Source organism: Lipotes vexillifer, unplaced genomic scaffold, assembly GCF_000442215.2.
Source record: "Lipotes vexillifer unplaced genomic scaffold, Lipotes_vexillifer_v1.1 scaffold674, whole genome shotgun sequence".
Taxonomy (NCBI): Eukaryota; Metazoa; Chordata; class Mammalia; order Artiodactyla; family Lipotidae; genus Lipotes; species Lipotes vexillifer.
The window spans coordinates 1,102,469-1,123,631 of NW_006785906.1; the positions used below are offsets into that span (position 1 = coordinate 1,102,469).

Consider the following 21,163-nt stretch of genomic DNA (forward strand, 5'->3'; position numbering starts at 1 on the left):
CTGAGGTTGATCTAGTTACATATTTCCCTGGTTTCCTCCTAACAGATTTTCAAACTTACAGTAACAAATATATTAGACTGAGCATCCATTTAAACTTACAAGCCTGTGCCATTTTTTTTTTCAAGGCAAGACCCTACTTTCATCTCAGTCTGAGTTGCATGAGGCTTTTAATATGAAATCACTTTCCATTCAGTCCAAAGCTTCCTTGTTGCTGATGAATGTAATACATAATGAAAGATTATATCCATTTATCCTCAGCAGTAAATCATTTATCACACAAAGGAGATATATTATTGTAATTCGGATCAAAGCTGCCCACTTCCTTTAGCCGGCAGAAACGCTGCACCGTTAGTGGATTGTACAATATCCTGGGAGAAACGGGAAATTATGCTGTTGAATGAGGGTTCAGCAAACTCTAGGGGTTTCTAAAATGGCTTTTAAAAAAATCACGTTTCACGTAGAATTTCTATGATCCAGGCATGTGAGCTGTAAGAGCCTTTTTTTTTTGCTTTCTTCACTTAATTAAATCTGAAAGCGGTGGGACTTTTTGCAGCTTGCTCTGTGATGTCTGCAAACAGATTTGTAAATGACGTTGTGTGGATATTTTGCCCCCTTTCTTAGAGAGGCAATAATTAATACCACTTCCTTTTGAAGCATGCTGTGAGTGGTTTTATCAGTTCTTTTGCTAATGAGCTCCTTCTCTGCTTTATAATGCCAATCATAAAGATGCCTTTTAAATAAGATTTATGTCTCAGATTTCTTTTCACTCTTCCTTATCAAGCTGTGTATGGCTTTGTTTCAGGAATCACCCACACTACCCAGGCAAGGAACAAGGCTGGTCTGTTTGATCTCTTGTTGATATCATGCTCTCTCACAGTCTCCTTCTGAGAGCAGTGAATTCCAGAAAGGACATCACAGTCCTCCAGAGGAGCCTCTTCTTATGTTGTGTCTTTGATTTTAGGTTATCGTTGCCCTGTATTCCACATCTGTGTTCACTGCTTTTCAAATTCAGCAGCATGTGAGTGCCTCAGTATTAAAATGATCCTAAGTAAAGTGAGCTGCAGAATGAAGGAGGGAGAATGGGCCCTCTTTCTTCCTTTGGTCTTACTTGGGCTCCTGGCCAGGATGCTCTTACAGTTTATTCAGAATTTATGCAAAATAGTAGCTAGTGATTCACATGATCAAGTCACAAATCTGCACCTAACGTTTACAAACAACATTACTTCATCTGATCTTCACCACATTCTGGAAGTAGCCTTTCAGTGCTTTGGCCATTTAAGAGCTATAGCTATTGAAATTCCTATCCTCCTCCATACTCTCTGAGCTCATTATGTCCCTTGCATGGTTGATAGAAATAAATATAATGTGCACAGGCTCATTAAAACAAGGCTTAAAACAAGAGATTGCTAAATTTATCAGAACAAGATATAGTGATAGCAAAAATATTATACGTTAACTTTAATCCAGATGTTCCTATTGATGGTTCTTACTTCTCTGACTATTCAGATGCTTTTTACTCTCACGTAGGTACAGTTGCCGGACCTAGGGAATAAAATACGGGACACCCAGTTAAATTTAAATGCCAGATAAATAATGAATACATTTTTAGTATAAGCATGTCCCACATATTACATGTGGGACACACTGATGTAAAAAAAATATGTTTACTTGAAATTCAGATTTAACTGGGTGTTCTGTATTTTATCTGGAAACCCTAAATATGGGAGAATCCAAATTCTGGTCTTTGCTACTCTATAGCTATGTTACCCAGCTTAGTAATGGTTAAGGACTGAATTGTGTCTTCTGAAAACTCGTATGTTCAAGCGTTAAATTCCAGTCTGATAGTTATCTGGAGATAGGGTCTTTTAGAGATAATTAAGGTTAAATGCGACCATACAGGTGGAGTCCTATTCTGATAGGATTGGTGGCCTTGGAAGAAGTGGCAGAGAGAGATTGAAGAGGGAGAGCCAGATCAATCTCTGTCTCTCCACCATGTGAGGTAACAGAAAGCAGCCATCTGCAACCCAAGGGGAGAGCCGTCCCCAGACGCGTACCTTGCTGGCACCTTGATCTCGACCTCTAGTCTCCAGAACTGTGGGAAAATAATTTTCTGTTGTTTAAGCCACCCAGTCTATGATATGTTTTTATGGCAGCCCAAGTTGACTAAAATGGCAAGTTTAACATGTTTTCCTCTGGCTCAGGTTTACACTTCTTGCTGAACTGTGAGCTGGAAAAGACTGTTGTCACTTTTCTTCCACTGACTAGTCTCAACATGTGAGTCAATTACACTTCTAATTTCAAGAAAGTAGAGAGAGAAAAGTGAAGGAATCTGCTAATAGTTGAACCTTAAGCCTCAGAGAAAGTCTGTGATTGGCTAATCTCACAATCTTAGTGACATCTTAAGTGAAAATAATAAAGAGGGATCATAGGGAGTAGATGGGACAATAAATCCCAGTCCATTGTTGGCTGGGAACTATCAAAGGCAGTCATGGGAACTTTGAATTAACTAAAGAAGTGGGGGAAGACAGCATGACTGTCCTCTGACTTTAATGTTAGAACCTTAATTATCTGCCTAAATTTTCTGATTACTAAGCATATTTATAAGCATTGGGGGCAATGTCTGTCTATGTGTGTGTGCAATGTGCACAGAGCACACACTAAATCAAGGCTCATAACCCCACTTAGAGATGAGCACCTGAGACCTTAGAGAGGTCAGTCACTGACCTCTGTCATACCTCTAAGTGGCAGAATTAGGGGCCATTCTGCATCCATAGGACATACCTTTTCCACCATAACAGGCTACCTCCCTTGAAAACTAGAATCTCATGTTCGTCATGTTAGAATTTGTGTAAACTAGGAAATTAATAACATAACATTTTCTCAATTTGAATTTATAAAGCAAAATTCCATCTATCCTCCACTTGTCATTATTACTCCCTAACCCTCTTGCTCTTGATAAAGACAATGATTATTTTACTACCTCTAATGTGATATTGAAATTAGTCTTCCTGGCAGAAAGGCCAATAGATTACTTCTTAATTTACCTTCTTAGCCTAAAAAGGGATTATTTTTTTCTTTTAGATGCAGTAAAAATCAAAGCTAAGTTAGGTAGAATGGCTTTTTCAGCCCACATAGCTGCTTTGGATACTATTGCTGTGCACTCTAAGCTGCGTAGTACCTTCATGTCATGTTATGTGTTTTAATTTTGTTAACGAAGAGTAGTAAGGCTGAGTGAGGCTCTTGGCCACATAGGGTCAGAAATTTCTATAAAGGCCAAGATATTTACTCAGACTGACATGAGAACTCCTTAGCCACTGATTGTTCAGAAGTGAATGTACCATATATGGGAGTAAGAGGACGATGTAAACAGGTTCTGTCCCTCTGGTACTAAAATTGACCAGTGAAGTGTATGGGTGACTGCTGGAACAGGCACCTAATGTTTACACATGGTTGAGAGGAACTTGCAGTGGAGGAAACACATGTTTCTTATATTTTTTTAATGTATCAGACTTGAAATCGTTCTTTTCCTTTTCGTCTTTAGGGCTCAAATATTAACTGAATGCAGCACACCTCCTGAATTTGAGCAGATGCTTTCAAATTCACTTCTGAAATCATATCAGTCTCACGATGAAGTAAATGGCCTCCATCTACTTTTGAGTTCAAACTTTGCTAAAGGGGAATTTTTAAAAACCTTTACATTTTCTGAAAATTGCAGGTATAATTTCATTAGCAAGAATAATCATGGTTGTAAGGTGAGTGACTTAAGCAACAGTTGCCTCAGCCATGGAATTTGTGATATATTTGAAAGCTGTTGATACCACATTGGAGGACCCTCATGGGTTTGAAGGCAGTTGTTGCTCTGCAATTTAAAATAATCTGATTCTAAATTCTTCCATCTGTAGTTCAAAGGATTTTAGAAAGACTGTACCTACAGCCAGGCTATAGGTAAATTTAATTCCAGTTGATTAACGTAAAGATCTTGCCATCTTAATTAGTGCTCCTTTTAAATAAGACCACTTAATTAAGTTCTAAATTCAGCTAAAGAAAACTTACACCTTAATCAGTGTCACAATATTCTCCATAGCAAAACCTAGATCTCGGTTTCAGCAGTTAGTGGCAGGGAAGGGAATTTGTTCTAACACCATTAATAATTTTTGAGCCTGTAACTCTAGGCTGCAGATCCTTAGCTAGAAAAGTTTCTGGTCCCCCCAGCACACATTTGCATTCAGATAGAGACCTGGTTTGGGATTCTGGCTCCAGAACCCCTCATCTCTTCCATGCTGGGCAATTCATTCACCTTGCTGAAACTGTATCTTCTGTTTTTGTTTGTTTTGTTTCTGGGTTTTTTTTCTTTCTTTTTTCATTTTCTTTTTCTTTTATTAAACTGAGGACAGTCCACAATCAAGCAATGTTGTTCTTTAAGAGTGGTACTCCTAAAGATCCATAGTTAGTGAATACCCCTTAAATTAACACAAAGCTTAGGACATTTGCCTTTAAATCAGTGACCAGCCTCTGTGACATGGTTTGCTTAAGAACATTTTAAAATTGGATAATAACTTACAAATCTAGGTCTTTAATTCTTACCATAAATTATGGCTTCAGTTCACGATATTTGGACCACATTTTTAAATACTAATCTTAGGAAAGATACCTGGGTGAACGATGATTTATGTATCTACTGAATTTCCATGAAGAATGTCAGAAAGTGCCACAGATCAAGCAAGGACTTTAAAGTCAACTCCAGCTGAGTTTGTACCTAGTTCAAGTACTCACTGGCTGTGTGATTTTGGAACAAGCTGCTTAACCTTTCTGAACCTCCGTTTCCTCACTTGAAAAGCTGGGATGATGATTCCAAATTCAAAGAATATTTTAAAAAAACTAACACGTGTTGAGTGCTTACCATGAACAACAGGTGTTATTTATTCCTAATAATAATTCTAGGAGGGAGCAATTATTATTATCTCCAAGTTACAGATGAAGAAAAGGAGGCAGTGGAAGGCTAAGCAGCTAGTAAATAGCCGATCCTGGATTTAAAACCAGGCTGTTCTCCAAACCACCCTGCCTCTAAAATGTAAAGTTTAAACGCCTGATGATTTTTCCATTTTTCCCAACCAAGGGCTGACATTGAGGCTGAGGAGAATTGTCAGGAGATAATTGCCAAACTGGAGGGATTTTTCTTTTATCAAATCAGCATTTAATAGGCCCCTTAAAATTGGCAGACTTGTACATCACTGACAAAGTGTCTACTTTCCTGTAACACCAAAGAGTAACGACCGTTTTTTGGTCTATGAATAAAAGTTGGTACAGTCAGGAAACAAACCATACAGTTTGCCACCATTTCTCTTGTGAAGTTAATTGATTTCTGCTAGTTTAAATTTTATGTCTAAAATCAAGTTTCCAAGAAGGAAGCATGTATACTTTCTCTAAAATGTATGCAGAGACCAGGCCCTACACCAGGATTGAAGCAAACATCTGAACATTTTTCTAACCTCCATATATTTCTCTCTGTAGATTATGTAAAATGCATCTCTGCAAATACGCGAGGTAGAAGGTCCCTAAGCATAAAAATGGCCAAAATTCATGTATGTAATATCAACCATGCGTGCTTGTTCACTTTTTCTCCTTCCTGGTATCATTCCCATTTTGTTCGGGTTTAAAGTGGGGAACAGGGATATTAAAAGGTTTGCGTAAAGTATATCCATGCAAATACTAAGTGAAGCATTAATATTAGCTCTCATTTGTTGCTATTCATAAAATGAGTTCAAAGAAATAAATTGGCATGTGAGTATCGTAAGAGAAGAGATGGGCATGGTCTGAAGTTAGTAGTGTGGGCTGATGGCCATGGGAGCCACTTTTAGCTGGCCAAAGGATGCCCATTTCTGTGGGAACATCAGCAAATGAGCTGACCATTTAAAAAGTCTCTTCCTTGGGGGTCCTCCACATCCAGGCTGAGTGCTAGGTTCACTGCTTCGGCTTTAACACACTAGACAAATCGAGTATTAGCTTCTAGCTGACAATCATGCATTTTGTATTTTCTTATCTTTGCCAGTATTAGTCTCTTTTCTTTTGCCCAAGAATTGCCTTTTAAAACTTTTCTCTAAAACTGGGCTTTTCTTCAGGGATGATGTAGAAGGGGAAAACATGAATAGAAGGGGTGGCTTGTTATTTTAGGTACAGGTGAACAAGTGGGAGGGGCATGAGGGCCAAATCAGAAGGATGTAAGGAGTAGAAAAAGTGAGGTCTGCATCTGAAACTATACAGCTGGCCCTATCCCTGTGGAAATGGAGGGACGTGGCTCGTGATTTGGCCCTGAGGCTCACCGAGAGAGCTACTTTGCTGACACTTAAACTGGGCTCAGAATCTCCAATTTCTGACCCCACTTCATTGCCAGGGGCCAGTTTCCCTTATTCAGGGTTACCACACCACAGTTCTCTCTTCAACCCTTCATCTGCCCTACCCTGCTTTGGACATTGTCTCCTCAATGATGCCCTTCCCCACTGCCTTTTAAATTTGTAAATAAAACACGCAACACAATCAAGAACTTAACTGATTTCTGAAGTGACAAGTCCTTCATCTCTGAGTAGGTGAACACACAGAATTTAAGACTAATTTTTTTTCAAAATAAAAGTCTTAGCTCTTGCTGACTGAGTTGACTTTGTGGTTGTTCTGCTGTCGATAATGCTTCTCCCATTTTCGTTACCCAACTCTTTATAAACCGTGGCTGTCTTTTCGATTCTACTCCTGTTCTTTGGCCATCTAGTTGTAGAAGCAAAACTTACTTACCTGTTAAGACCACCAGGGAACACTGATATTTTTAATAAAATTTCTATGTTGCAAGCCTTCTCAGGGATAAGTAAATTCAGAGAACAGGCAGTGGATGAATTCAGTGGAGCTTTGAAGCAATGCAGAGTAGAAAAATAATAGAGTATTTAACCTGGTTAACGCAAGATTTGTGCTTTTTTTTTCCAAACGTGTATTTACCCTGAAAGATTACACATGTACTTGTAAAATTTTACTAATTCTGTCATGCTTTATTAAGATGAACAAACAGAAAGAACTTTCTGTTATATGAACTTCTCTTGTTCATATACCTGTATCTCTCAGAAAACAAAAAATCTTAAAAAAGTCTCAAAATCCCCCCACAACTAGCAAAAACCAAAACAAACATGCAATGATATTTCTCAAAAGATGTGCTGTTTATCACACTGTCAGAAGGTCTGCCAAACTCAATCTGTTCAACAGAAGTGCATCTTTAGACATTTTTTCTTTTGCTTTATGTCTTTAACAGTGTCATAAATTCAATCCACCTCGTTGGCTTTACCTGCTGGCCACATTTTGTCTTCAAATTTGGATGGATTTGAACTTACCAAGGTGACGTGTGATTTTTAAGTGGAAATTTTAATTTGTCATTCTTAAAATCCGGCACCAATTAGCAGGGACGCAGCCACCTTAACAAAGGAGCAGGGCTTTGCTGCATATCCAGTCACAGCCCTCGGCAGGTTTCCTAGCCTGGGCCGGGCTGCTCCAACATCATCACACTTTTTTATCTTCATACCAGCACACAGGTGTGAAGGCAGTATGAAGGAACACACTGTGCAATTTTCCTGATACTCCATGAGGCCTGAACACTTCAGAGTGGGCTCAAAGTCATGGAAAATCAGTTGAAGACTAGAAAAATTTCAAACATCTTCCCTTATTTTCTTCTCCACACACAAATGGAATAATGCATTTTAAGTGTTAAAAACCCCTTAAAAAGCAAAGCAAAACAAAAGCACTTCCCCTTAAAAGCAGCTATCTTCCTAGGATATCACTTTCATATTAAATGAAGATACAAAGAGTGAAGTGTGCTTAAAATCCCCCACCTATGTTGGAAAAAAAACCCTCAGGAGTAAATAAATGCATGTTACAGCACACACCCAGCACCTAAGTCATCATTACAAGAAAAAGAAAACCCAAACACTGTGGTTCAGGTAATTTTGAATAAAGGCAAACTAACAATGTTAGGGCAGCTTTCAGAGAACAGGAATTTACTCCTTCATCACAAATGTGCTTCAGTCTTAAGTATTTTCTGACTTTGTACCATTATCGAACCAGTGATATGCCTGCTTTATTTCAAGTGCAATAAATGAATTTTTAAAAAGGTTCTGAAAATATGTGTCTGCTTAAGCAAGTTCGCTCAATAGCCTGTTGGGTATTTGGGGTGTCCATATGTCAGAAGTCTTTGTTCTCAATCTATAGGGAAAATTGCCAAATACACTCCAGCGTTCCAGGCTTAAAAAGGTGCTAAAGAGAGCCTGCCCCATTACCTGTATTCCAATTCAGCTCACAATGAAAGGTAGAAAAATTACCTAGGTGCCTTTCACTGTGACTGCTCCAGTTGCAATAGACTTTATCTAATAAAGTGTTTATTACACTCAGAAAGCAAAGCATATTCTGAAGAAAGAATCCATGGCTCCCATCTCTGACAGAATGATCTCTTTGAATTCTTTTGTTGATTTTGTAGATTTCTAATCAACCAGAGGATTGTTTTTTAAATCTGATTTTTATGCCAGCAGCACAATTTCCTCCTCAGTGAGTAGGACAGATTCATCCCACAAGCAACAATGGATGTGTTCCTGCTTAACTTGAGCATGAGAGATTAAGCTTCAAGCAGATATACTAAATGCCACCTCCCCGCTTACAGAGACTGCTCAGAGGCAGGCGTGTGGAGCCTCAGCTGTATTTTGTTCCTTGAACTGCCAGCTGATGAGCTGAGGCTGTCCCAGGCGGCCAAGCAGCCTTGATTGAGCGAGCTGTGAGAAGACTGTGGACTGGCAGGGCTGAAGCTATATGCCCCATCGCAGGGGCTTTCAGGCAAATTCCCTGCCTCCAAATTGCACCCACCTTAGGAAACTTGCCTTGTACAATGCCTCGCAGAAAGTACGCACTTTGCACCTGTTTGCTGAATACAAAAGAGAAAAATGAGGAGAGAAGAATGTGAGTTTAAAGAAAATGCACAGAGGCCTTGCACATTGAGATAGATGCCTTTCAGATCTTGCCAGATCTGAAATAAATGCTGCTATTTCTGACCCAGCAGTTAGGCGGCACTGACTGGAGGAATTGCTAAGTTTAAAAAAAAAAAAAAAGAAAGGTAAAATTAGCAAATGAACAAACTAGTAAAACACAAGGAAAATAAACAGCCCAAATCTACTGATAATATTTGATCAATCACGTTAGAAAATGATTTTTTGTTAGGAAAATAACACTTGCAATATGATGCTTTCTGAAAGGGTATTTGCAGTCTTTTAGAGACCAGTGTGTTGCATAAAGAATCCTGCAGAATTATGAGGGTAACCATTATTCTTACTGCTATGAGGGGCATCTTAAATTGCTATTAAGTTTGCTCATTAGATTTTACCTGTAAAACTATAAAAGCAAAGTGCTGCTGTTTTTTGACACAGACGTGACTAAAATTCACCTACTATCAATGTTAGAAACAGACTGAACCAAGCCATACAAAAGCATGAATGTACTGTTCTCACGGTGATATAATTGGTGGCTACTTGGCTTGTTGAAATCTCGAACCATTCACAAACACATGCATATGTTTGTCGTTTACCCCTTTTCTCAGGTGCAAAGAAGGCTACCAAGGAGTCCGTTGTGATCAATTTCTGCCGAAAACTGATTCCATCTTATCGGATCCAAGTAGGTCAAGCGTTTTTCTTCTGTCTCTAACACAATATAAAACTCTGAGCCACAGTTGCTAACTCACTGACGGCTGTATCTCAGTTTTGTGTCTCTAAATGCTGCCAAGGGTGGGCGCTGGGGACGGACACTCACATTCAAAGTTTGTTCAGAACTATCTCTGTCCAGGTGTAGGTCTTCTCCAGGGATGGGGCCTGATTTCCAGATTCATCTCTACCACTACCCTCTGCTGGGAACTGCAGCCAAGTCCTGCTCCCTTAGCTTTCAGACTCCCCCACTATCACTCCATTATGAAAGCAAGAATATAGAAACATAAAAGACCTTATTTTTTATCCAAAAGAGTATTATGAGAACTATAATATCATATTGCTTCTTACCCACTGGTTGGTAATTTGTGAAAATATTAAACCTATTAACCTTTACCTTCCTAAAGTAAGGAAATACACATAAAAAATTATATAAGAAGTTTTCAAACCAACTGTGAAAACCTCATTTTTAGCAACACTCTTCGAGTATCAGCGATTACTGTACCAATGACAAATTATTTTGTTTTCCATTCATGAAAGAAGACAATTTGCCACCACAAAATATTGCCACTCATTAGTTTCTGTCTCTATACAGAGTAAAAAGTAACGTTCTCTACGAATATGCCCAATTCTGGTCAAACGTGAAATTTTTACTTTATCTGTAAATAATCTGCTCTTTCAATGACTGTTACAATTGAATTGCCCACTAAGGAAAAGGGGACTTCTATTGAATCAGAAGTTTAGTTCAGTGAAGATAATGACAGACATTTCCAAATCGTAAAGGCAATATTTTGGTTCTCTGAATACCAAACATGCATAGCATAAACTTTATCATGCATTGACAACAGCCAGAGGTCGCCTGGTCTGTGAATGTGCACATCGCTGCATAATGACCATGTTTAGCCATCCTTCAACACCTTTTTAAAATGCATATTTCCATTTCCCCCTTGAATTTTTAGGTATGTTTCCTCGGGTAAATGTAATATTTTTTAAAAAGGAAATTTTTGTTTAATTCAGTTTGCTTGTGTTTTATCTTGTCGAGGCAAGCTGCCACTGTACAGCATTCACTCCTCTTTTTTTTTTTTGCAAATTTAGCTCTCCTAGAGAAAGGTGTTTGTTGCCTAAAAGCCAGCAACCAAGCTAGCCATGATCTGTGTTCTCTGAAATGTGAGGCTCTGGTCTATAGGAGTTTCCCAGGTAGGGGGCAGTTACTAGAATGTGTTGAATCTTTCCTATCTTGTGATTTTTGCCACTTGCTAAGCTGATGTCTAAAAGGTATGGTTGTGGCTAGAGACGTATAATTTGGAATACTAGAAATCTTACAAAGAAGAGTGGGTGTGCTGATTTCTTTCTTTCTCTTTTTATTCACTTTGATGTATTATACTTAGCTTCCCTCTTTGTTTTTTTTTCTTCCCTTCTTTCTTTCTCTTTCCTTCCCTTTTATTGTCCCCTTTCCTTTTCTTCTCTTTATTATTTTCTTGCATCCCTTTATGCTTCCTCCCTTCCCCTCCCTTCTTCCCTCCCTCCCTCCCTCCCTCCTTTCCTTCCTTCCTTCCTCCCTTCCTTTCTCTCTCTTTTCCTATATAGCTGTGGAATATCTGTCCAGTACGGGTACTGGGACAGGGCTTGCATATGGTACAAAATGGGTAAAATAATCTTTCTTTACACAGTCTAATCAAACCTTTGCCATTCAGTTGAATATGATAGTCCATCACTGCAAAAGCTGAGAATGAGGCCACTATAAGGACTGTGTGCTTCTCAAAGAAAAATGATCCCATGATCAGAGTCACCAACCCTGAAAACCTTGGTCTCACATACACAAAAATATTTAGTTCAACAATACTTACAATGGTGAAAAAAGAGACAAATTCTGAAAAACAAGATTATGTTTAAGTAGAACATTATATGGCACATCGATCATGTTCCAGTAAATTATTAAAATAAGAGCTGTATGAAATAGTCCTATTAAGTGAAACAGCAAGTTAGAAAATTATTTTCATGTAAGATTGCAATAAGAACTTTCTTTGGTCCAAAGGTGGAAAAAAACACTAAAATGCTGAAAGGGAACTTTAAGTATTGGGATTATAGAAGTATATGAAAAATTTTCCTTTGTATCCTGTTTTCTGTAAAATGACATATCATTATGTGAATCAAAATCCCAGAATGCCTTGTGTTGGGCCTCACTACACAGGCCTGCAAGCCCTATGCTTGCCCAGCTTCAACACCAAAGAAAGAGCCCAGAGTCAGCAAGAGACAGCAGCGGTTTAATGGATGAGGAAGCTTACATGTCTGAAGCAAGGTCCTGGAGCAGGACCCCACCATCTGTGGCAGATGGCGGGCAGAACATGGTGGCGGGCTTTGCTGGGGTGGGGGGCAGGGTCACCAGTTATAGGGGGAATTAACATCAGGTCGGCTCATTGGTTACCAGGGAAACCAGCAGAGGGACAGCCTGCTTCTCACTGCCCCTTTGATAAGCTATCAGAGCGGAGATGTTCTGATCTAAAGCTAGGACAGTCATTAGCTGGAGCCTGGGGCAAGTATGTAAGAACGTCAGTCAGGTGAGTAGGGTGTAGGTGAAGCAGACACTAGTCTAGTCGAGAAGGGGATGTCCAGAGAGCAGCCATCTTGAGTGTCCTGACCATACACGTTGAAATTCAAAAAAACAAAACAAAACATTGAGAAACCTATGGATGAGTCCCTGTGACACAGTTTAAATGGGAAAAGCATTTATTTCCCATTCATCTATGCATGCATCTATTTACTTATGCAATCATTAATTCCTTCCCCAAATATTTTCTGAGCACCCACCAAGGGCCATCTATAATTGGTCAGATTCTCTTAGTACAGAAGTGTACAAACAGGATTTAGGCTCTAAGGCCCCCAAGGCTAGTGAGGGAGAAAAACATGTAGACACATAAGCATGGGCCTGTTTCTGGTGGAAACATTTATTCCTTTGTGATCTTGGCAGATTTATTAAGCCCCTGAGCCTCAGGCTTGTCATCTGTATAATGCCAATAATAATACCTATAGGCATCTGTCACCATGATTGACAGGAGGTCAGTTCCAGGTAAACATTAGCCTGCTTCCTTGTTCATCATTGTAATCATACTAATATGTGTTTAGAGTTTACATGTGATAGGCACTGGGCCAAAGGACTTTACTTGGATTACCTCATTAAACCCTCACAGTCAAAGTCCAGCAGAGTTACTGGCAATTGACCACATTTTGTAGATGAAGAAATTAGGCCTCGGAGATATTAAATAAACTTGCTCAAGGTCCCACGGCTAGTTAATGCTGGAGTCTAACTTCCAATCCACATGACTTTGGGACCTGAGCTCCCAACTGCAGGGCTCTTTCCTTCCTTTCCTAGGCCCCTCCTTCCTCTAGTTATTTTCAATATGATATTTATCACTCTAAATTTCATTGACTGAAACTCAGTGACCTGCAGCAAACATTATTCTAAGGAACAATATTTGCACAATTTTCATATCTTAATGCAGCAACTTGAGCTTCCATAGAGATGTAAATCCCTAATGAAATTCCCTTGTCAAAATTCTTGCTGAAGGATCGTTTAATTTGCTGCTCATGGTATCTTGGAATGACTCTGCTCTGGAAATAAGCATCCCTCCAACACCCTCCCTCTGCTTTTCCTCCTCTCTCCCTTTTCTTTTCTCTCCCCATTTTCTGATTGCATGTTCTATTTAGTGAAATCCTAAGGAACAGGAGGTAGAAGTCTCTGCTGTTTTATTCTCCCCCAGTCGATGCAGAGTTGATCAGAAATGTGTACCTTTGTCAATTAATTTATTATAATAATAATAATAATAGTAATAATAATAACCTCAAGTTACATGCATTTAGGGAAGCAAAGCACGGATGTCACTGTGAGAAACTCAATGGCTGATAGGACCAGTGTTTGCACTGTGGCCCCAGGCTGGGTCTTCAGACCTGTTATTCCAAAAACTCACAAAGAACGTTTAGTCAGCTCTACTCAGGAAGACTTGTATACACATAAGAATCAAACTTATACAATGTCTTGATGTCAGTTTTCGAAAAAGTATAATGCATTGTCAGATTACTCAAAACCTCATATGGACCCAGGGTATGGAAGCCACATTCCCATCACAAGGATGAATAAGCAGGGGTTCAGAAGAAAGACAGTGAGAGGAGCAGACTTTCATCAAGATCAAGAGGACGTGACCTTCTGTGGAGGAGCCAGGACCAGCTAATCTAGAATTCCTGAAGAGCTTATACCTGTACCCTGCTTCCTACTGCTGCCAACGCATGGATAGCCACTGTGAACTTCCAGGAAGCGAAATCATCTTCTTGATGATTTCTAATGTAATTGCTTTGGAACAAATCCATTTTCCTCACAAATCCAGGATCGACCTATAGACTCCTGTTTTCTCTTATCTCCAGTACCCACCCAGGTCAGGTACCATCTCTAGCCTTAAGGCAGGGCTAGATGGAATTGAAGAACCATGAACTGGCCAAGGTTTCAGGCAGATATTGTCCTGGGTCTCCCCGCTTCAGTGCACATGCCAACCTGAGTTATCAGCAAGATCCTGATCTCATCCTTGGCCAATGAAAGCCTGAGAGCAGCTCCAGAGAATGGATTAAGAGGAGAATCAAAGAATGGTACAGGGTGGAAAAGACACCCATCTGCAGTGCGGGTCCTTTTCCCGACACACAGCCAGTGGTAACCATTTCCGGTCCTCACTGTGCCTTCCTCTCCACATCAGCATCTAATACCCAGTATCCTCAGGGCTGGAGGGAGCTGATAAGTCTGCAAGCCCCAAGTTTGGCACAGGGCTTATACAGCTTAAACTCTCAGTGTCATCTGCTCTTCCGCATGGGAGGATGGAGGGTAACTTCTCTCTCTAGTCTATATAAACCATTAAAAGAAAATTTTCCACAGACAGTTTACTGATCTAGTAGACTTTTATTCAGCAATTCATGAATCAGGCAGCATCCAATCCAGCAGATAGAAAGGAGCTCTGAAGAACTGTTTAAGATGAGAGATTCTTAAAGACCAAAGTGACCAAGAACAAGGAAGTTAAACTGGGTGTTTGCTTATTGGTTAAAGCAAGGTTACACCACTTATATGGAGCAAAGGAAAGCCAGGTAACTCGTGCTGAGCAGGCAAGCACTGGTTGGTTAAGCTAAGCCATTCTTTTCTGGGAGAGCCAAGCATAGAAACTTAGTTAAGTTTTTGTTTGCTGATATGAGACTTAGCATGAGTGACTCCATCTTGCTTTTAACCTGGTAACTTTAACAGTACTGTCTTACGTTCATACTTTGGTTTCTTTGGATCTTAGAAACCAGGCTGTGCTCTCAGAGTGCCCTGTAAGATGCCAGCAGCCTGTCAGGATACGATTCAGATGAAGACCAGCAAAAAATATGATAGGAGTTTTTAGACTTTCCATCACTCCATACTGGGCTTGTGTACCCCAACTTCTCAGGAATAATCACTTTGCAGATCCAAAAAGTAAATTTGCCATGACATGTGGTTCTAGCCACAGAGGGAGCACCAGGCAGTGAACAAGTTCACAGAGCCCGCTTCAGAATTGTTTGCAGGGACAACTAACTCATCAGGTCTGAGCACTGTTGGTCTCCTTCCTTGTGTACCAGGAAGCAGATTGGGTCATCACTTACCCAGTGCCCAAACCAGTCAGCCCAGGGCAGAGTGGTGGTGCTTTGCCATGCGTGGCACAGTGAGGGAGAGGGAAACTGGCGAGAGCCTCCAAGAGCCAATGTGGGGCCTGGGAGCCCAAGCAGGAGTTGGCTAAGCAGTTGCAGGCGTTTCCTTGAAGGGTATCAGTGGGGAGTTTCCCAAAGAGACCCATGTTCCACCCTTTTGCCTTTCCCGATTTCATGTAGTATATGGAAAAGTGTGCAATGTGACAACTACTAGATGGAAGGGTATAAGAAAAGGTCCTCTGAATCAGGAGTTAAAAGATCTTGATTCTAATCCTGTGACCACTTGCTCTTAGCAGTGTGGCCTTGGGTGAATCACAGTGCAGTTGAGCCTCAGTTTCTTTATCTGTAGAAGAATCCTCCAGGCACCCTGGTTAAAAGAAGAAAACAGCCCTCAGTACCGAGCAGGCTGTCCCTGCACGCCATTCAAAAGTAGGGTCAAATGCACAGCTGAAATAATCTTTTTATTCATTCATTCAGTTATCCCCTAAGTAATTAAGCACATATAAAGTACACCATGCTGTGGATTCAAACAGTAGTAATTAAGGATCCTACCATCAATAAACTCATAGTCTAGAAAACTGCATTTATTTAAATTGAATTATAGGCTCCAAAGAATGTGCTGTCTGTAAGACATTAAAATGTTTTTTTTTCATTCACTCCTTCAACTCTTACTAATAGTTTGACATGGGACAAGTTGCTTAACCTTGATGGGTCCTGGTTTTCTTCTTTATAAAATAAAATATTAATTGTCTCTGTTGCAGACAGCTATTGTTGGATTAAATAAAATAATCTATTCAGAGTAGTTTGTGCTTGACACATGGTGAAAACTCAATAAAAGTTATCTAGTATTATCATTATTTTTTATCTTAACTGTTACTATTGCCTTTATAACTACATGGTATTGCTGCATGAGACATATTATCTGACCTCAAATATCTTCAGTTGCATAGACGCAAGAAAAAATTGTACAAACAAGTACAAATATTACACATAAAAGACCAGACAGTTTAAGGAACTATCATCAAAATGGGGGACAATAAAAATTCACATGAAGTGGAAGGAAAGGCTTATCTAGGCAGGAGCATGGCAGTGAGTTTTTCACATGGGGTGCTGTGGCTGTGTACTGTTGCACAGGCTGCACACTGCCCAGCTTTACAAGTATCATTTGTACTGAAGTGTGAATGATTCTCTGTGGAGGTGGGCTACATGGTCCTGGGTAGGAAATTTCCATTAATAAGTTAGGTGGAGAAAGAGAAGGTTCTTAAGGGCACAAAGCATAAACTAATAACCACTTGCTCTTGGCCCATTAATCCTTACTGATGAGAGGGGATGTCTTCCAGACTGAAATCTACTCAGAATACTTAAGTCCCCTACATTACTCTGCCCTCCAGTAGCCATAAAAGCATTGTTAGTAGAATGTATTAATGTGTAAAATTTGCAATTCTTAATACCCTTTTTCTGGCCTTGAAAGAAGAGTACCAGAATTATCAGCTTTTGATCATGCCTCTTTGAATCTTACAAAGTCCATCAATTCTATCAGATCTATGCTGTTTTTAGATATTTGATTGCTAACCTAACTTTTACCAATTAAACATGCTAATGCACACCATTTCTAGAACAGTAGGAAGATTAATATATTTACAAGAAAGAAAAAATTTCTCATGATCACATCACTCAGAGTTTACCACTAATAATCATTTTAGGTCATAGCATTCCAACTGTTTTGTAAGTTTTATGTGGAATATATAGTCACCCAAATTTGGAAAATATGTATGTTTACATTTAATATATGTCCTTTAAAAAATAATTTGTAAGCCATACATTGCAAAATGTGGTGAGATTACACATAATTTTTCTTGTCAACATTTTTCTCTATTTTTCTAATTTTCTACAATACATATTTATTAACAATACTTATTAAAAGAACGATAATAATAACACTTTTTGATGCATCTACATGCCAGGCACTGTTCTAAGCATTTTTCAGATAATCCTCAGATGGCCCTTTGAAGTATATACAATAAAACCCCCCATTTTAATGATGAAGAAACTGAGACAAAGATAAGTAAAACTGTTTGCTCAAGGATACACTTTAAGTAAGTGGTAGGGCTGGAATTTGAACCCCATAACTTATGCAGTCTAAATATGAAAAATGAAAAGACAGTCTCCAAAGTTGACAGTAGCTCTTTCCCATAGAGTTAGAATCATTATGATTCCTCTTATTGGTCCCCTCCCTTTGAACATCATTATTTTTCTGTGTGACGCTTCAGACTCTGCTGTATTAGACTTTGAGGTATCTGCTGAGACATTATGTATGGGTCCCTTTACAAAACTGTGGGCCGGGATGAAGGAGGGAGAATGCCGTCTGGTTTTATCTAGTTTTATTTTTCCAACTGCCACTTCAGTCCCTGGCAGAACAGGGCGGTCTCCAAGGCAGGTGGGTGAGGGAGTCCTACCACGGTGTAAGTGAGCGTGTCCTGTGGTGATGTTCTCTGTTATTTTTTTTTAAATTTTTCTTGGAATATAGTTCACTTACAATGTTGTATTAGTTTCAGGTGTACAGCAAGGTGAATCAGTCATATATATATATATATCCATTCTTTTCAGATTCTTTTCCCATATGGGTTATTACAGAATATTGAGTAGAGTTCTCTGTGCTATACAGTAGGTCCTTATTAGTTATCTATTTTATATATAGCAGTGTGTATGTGTTAATCCCTATCGCCTAATTTATCACTTCCCTCCACCTTTCCACTTTGGTGACCATAAGTCTGATTTCAAGATGTGTGAGTCTGTTTCTGTTTTGTAAATAAGTTCATTTGTATCATTTTTATTAGATTCCACGTATAAGTAATATCGTATGGTATTTGTCTTTCTCTGACTTACCTCACTTAATATGATAATCTCCAGGTCCATCCATGTTGCTGTACATGGCATTATTTCATTCTTTTTTACGGCTGAGTAATATTCCATTGTATATATGTACCACATCTTTTTTTTTAAATTAATTAATTTAATTTTGGCTGCGCTGGGTCTTCGTTGCCGCACACGGGCTTTCTCTAGTTTCGGCGAGCAGGGGCTACTCTTCCTTTCAGCGCACGGGCTTCTCATTGTCGTGGCTTCTCTTGTTGTGGAGCACAGGCTATATAGGTGCACGGGATTCAGTAGTTGTGGTAGACAGGCTCAGCAGTTGTGGTTCACGGGCTCTAGAGTGCAAGCTCAGTAGTTGTGGCGCACGGGCTTAGTTGCTCCACGGCATGTGGGATCTTCCTGGACCAGGGCTCGAATCCGTGTCCCCTGCATTGGCAGGCAGATTCTTAACCACTGTGCCACCAGGGAAGTCCCTACCACATCTTCTTTATCCATTCCTCTGTTGATGGACATTTAGTTTGCTTCCATGTCTTGGCAATTGTAAATAATGCTGCAGTGAACATTAGGGTGCAGGTATCTTTTAGAATTATGATTTTTATCCAGATATATGCCCAGAAGTGGGATTGCTGGATCATATGGTAGTTCTGTAGTTAGGTTTTTAAGGAACTTCCACACTATCCTCCATGATGGTTGCACCAGTTTACATTTCCATCAGTAGTGTAGGAGGGTTCCTTTTTCTCCACACCCTCTCCAGCATTTATTGTTTGTAGATTTTTTGATGATGGCCATTCTGACAAGTGTGAGGTGATACCTCATTGTGGTTTTGATTTGCATTTCTCTAATAATTACTGATGTTGAACATCTTTTCATGTGCTTTTTGGCCATCTGCACGTGTTCTTTGGAGAAGTGTCTATTTAGATCTGCACCTTTTTGTGATTGGGTTGTTTGTTTTTTGGATATGGAGCTGCATGAGTTGTTTGTATATTCTGGAGATTGATCCCTTGTTGGTTGCTTTGTTTGCAAATATTTTCTCCCATTCTGTGGAGTGTTTTTGTTTTGTTTATGGTTTCCTTTGCTGTGCAAAAACTTTTAAGTTTAATTAGGTCCCATTTGTCAATTTTTGTTTTTGTTTTCATTACTCTGGGAGGTGGATCAAAAAAGATATTGTTTCGATTTATGTCAGAGAGTGTTCTACTTACGTTTTCCTCTAAGAGTTTTATAATATCCGTCCTTACATATAGGTCTTTAATCCTGCCGTGAGGCTTCCACTCTGCCCACACCTACCTCTCTGAACAGGAAATCCTAGCAGCACTCTCCTTCCCTGCCTAGAGGGCACCTACACCTGTGGTTGGTGTAAGCCGGAAGTTGCGTAGCCCATGGGTTACCTGCTCTGGGAGGCTTCAGTTCAGAATGGGTGCTCTGGTTCCACCCCTCCCCCACTGCCCTTCCCCTACCCTCTCCAATTTGAGGGATCTTAATAGGGTTCTTACTACTCACACAAGCTGTTGATAGACTGAGTAGGTTCAGCCTTCAGTACAGTTGCATTTTATATACACAGTATTTGGCAGTTTATTTCTATATTTGTCATATTTGGCTAATTACTTATGCGTGAGGATGGCACCTCCACACCAGAGATTTATACATTGATGTAGCTTTCTTCCAGTATCCATAAAGTATTGCCATTTTCACTGAAAATCGATGTGGAGATAACCTTTAGTGAGTATTCCAGCGGCCTCTTTATTTGGAAGTTTCCAAGCGGTACACTTTGAGTGAGCATAAGAAGAATTGAAAGAAAAATGGTGGAAAGTTTCGCCAAGAGTGTCTGAAGATTAAAAACAAAGAAACAGTAACCACAAGACTAAATTGGCCTTTACCCAAGTGTGTACAGGGCATCTGAGATTACCTTGCTCATAGCTTTTTGTGCTTCCTCCCCATACTCCATTTTGGATAAATTTAAGTCACATCTAATAACATTACATGCATCACTAGAGAGTTATCACTACCCTCTATGAAATACAGAAAAAAAAATAATGATTTTCCTCTATGTTAGTAAGCCTTTCCTAAATGCATCTATTTATTTACATCCTGTGCACAGAAGCTGTTATGTTTTGGAGATAAATAGCAGAATTACTTGTTAATTTTGAAAGTGTTTTATATGATGCTGTTGCTGGGAGATGACCATTATAGTGCTGTACCAAGCTGCACACCCCCCATCCTCCTTTCCTTGAGAGAGCTATTTTGAGAGAGCATGATAGAGCAATTTCACTCTTGTGTAACTAACATGAAATGGAATGATTTGAGCTATTACCATCTTCATTTCTAATTTGGTACTACCATCACTCTTTCATTTTTTATCTAGTTTTAAAAATTGGACATGCAAATTGTAAATAGCCTCTCATAATGTGGATTGTAAAGATGAGACAGAAAAGTATAAAAATCTACCACATTGTTGTCAATAATCAGAGTCACAGGGTTATGGGTTTTCTCTTAATACTAAGGTCATATTTTCAATTCCAACAGAGATGTTTTCATGGAATGAGGACATACTGTATGGCAGGCGTTGTCTATGCCACTATCTCTACTTCCTCATTTATTACCCACCCCTTACTTGGGGTTATTCTATAGTTGAGGAAAATAAGATTCAGAGAAATTAATTAACCCATCAAAATCACTGAGTTTCTAAGGATTTAAATTCTAATCTGCAGATTATACCCTTTAGCTTTCCAAGTACTTTCTCTTAGGGACCAATAAAGTGCTTGTGTGTGTTTTTTTTTTTTTTTTTTTTTTTTTTTTTTTTTTTTTTTTTTGGGGCGTTTAACAAACAACTCTTAACTGTATAAGAGTTATATATTATAAAGAAAAATTCTTAAAGTAAAATAAACCCT

At 39.3% G+C, this 21,163-nt stretch overlaps 1 protein-coding gene across 2 annotated transcripts in view; it reads left to right on the top strand.

Moving 5' to 3' along the window:
• NRG3 (neuregulin 3) overlaps positions 1-21,163 on the top strand; it is a 1,098,053-nt gene that overhangs the window by 844,642 nt on the left and 232,248 nt on the right. For both annotated transcript variants that reach the window (XM_007458321.1, XM_007458322.1), the window contains exon 3: positions 9,611-9,684. In XM_007458321.1, coding sequence (XP_007458383.1) covers positions 9,611-9,684 — 74 coding nt within the window. The remainder of the gene's footprint in view (positions 1-9,610; positions 9,685-21,163) is intronic.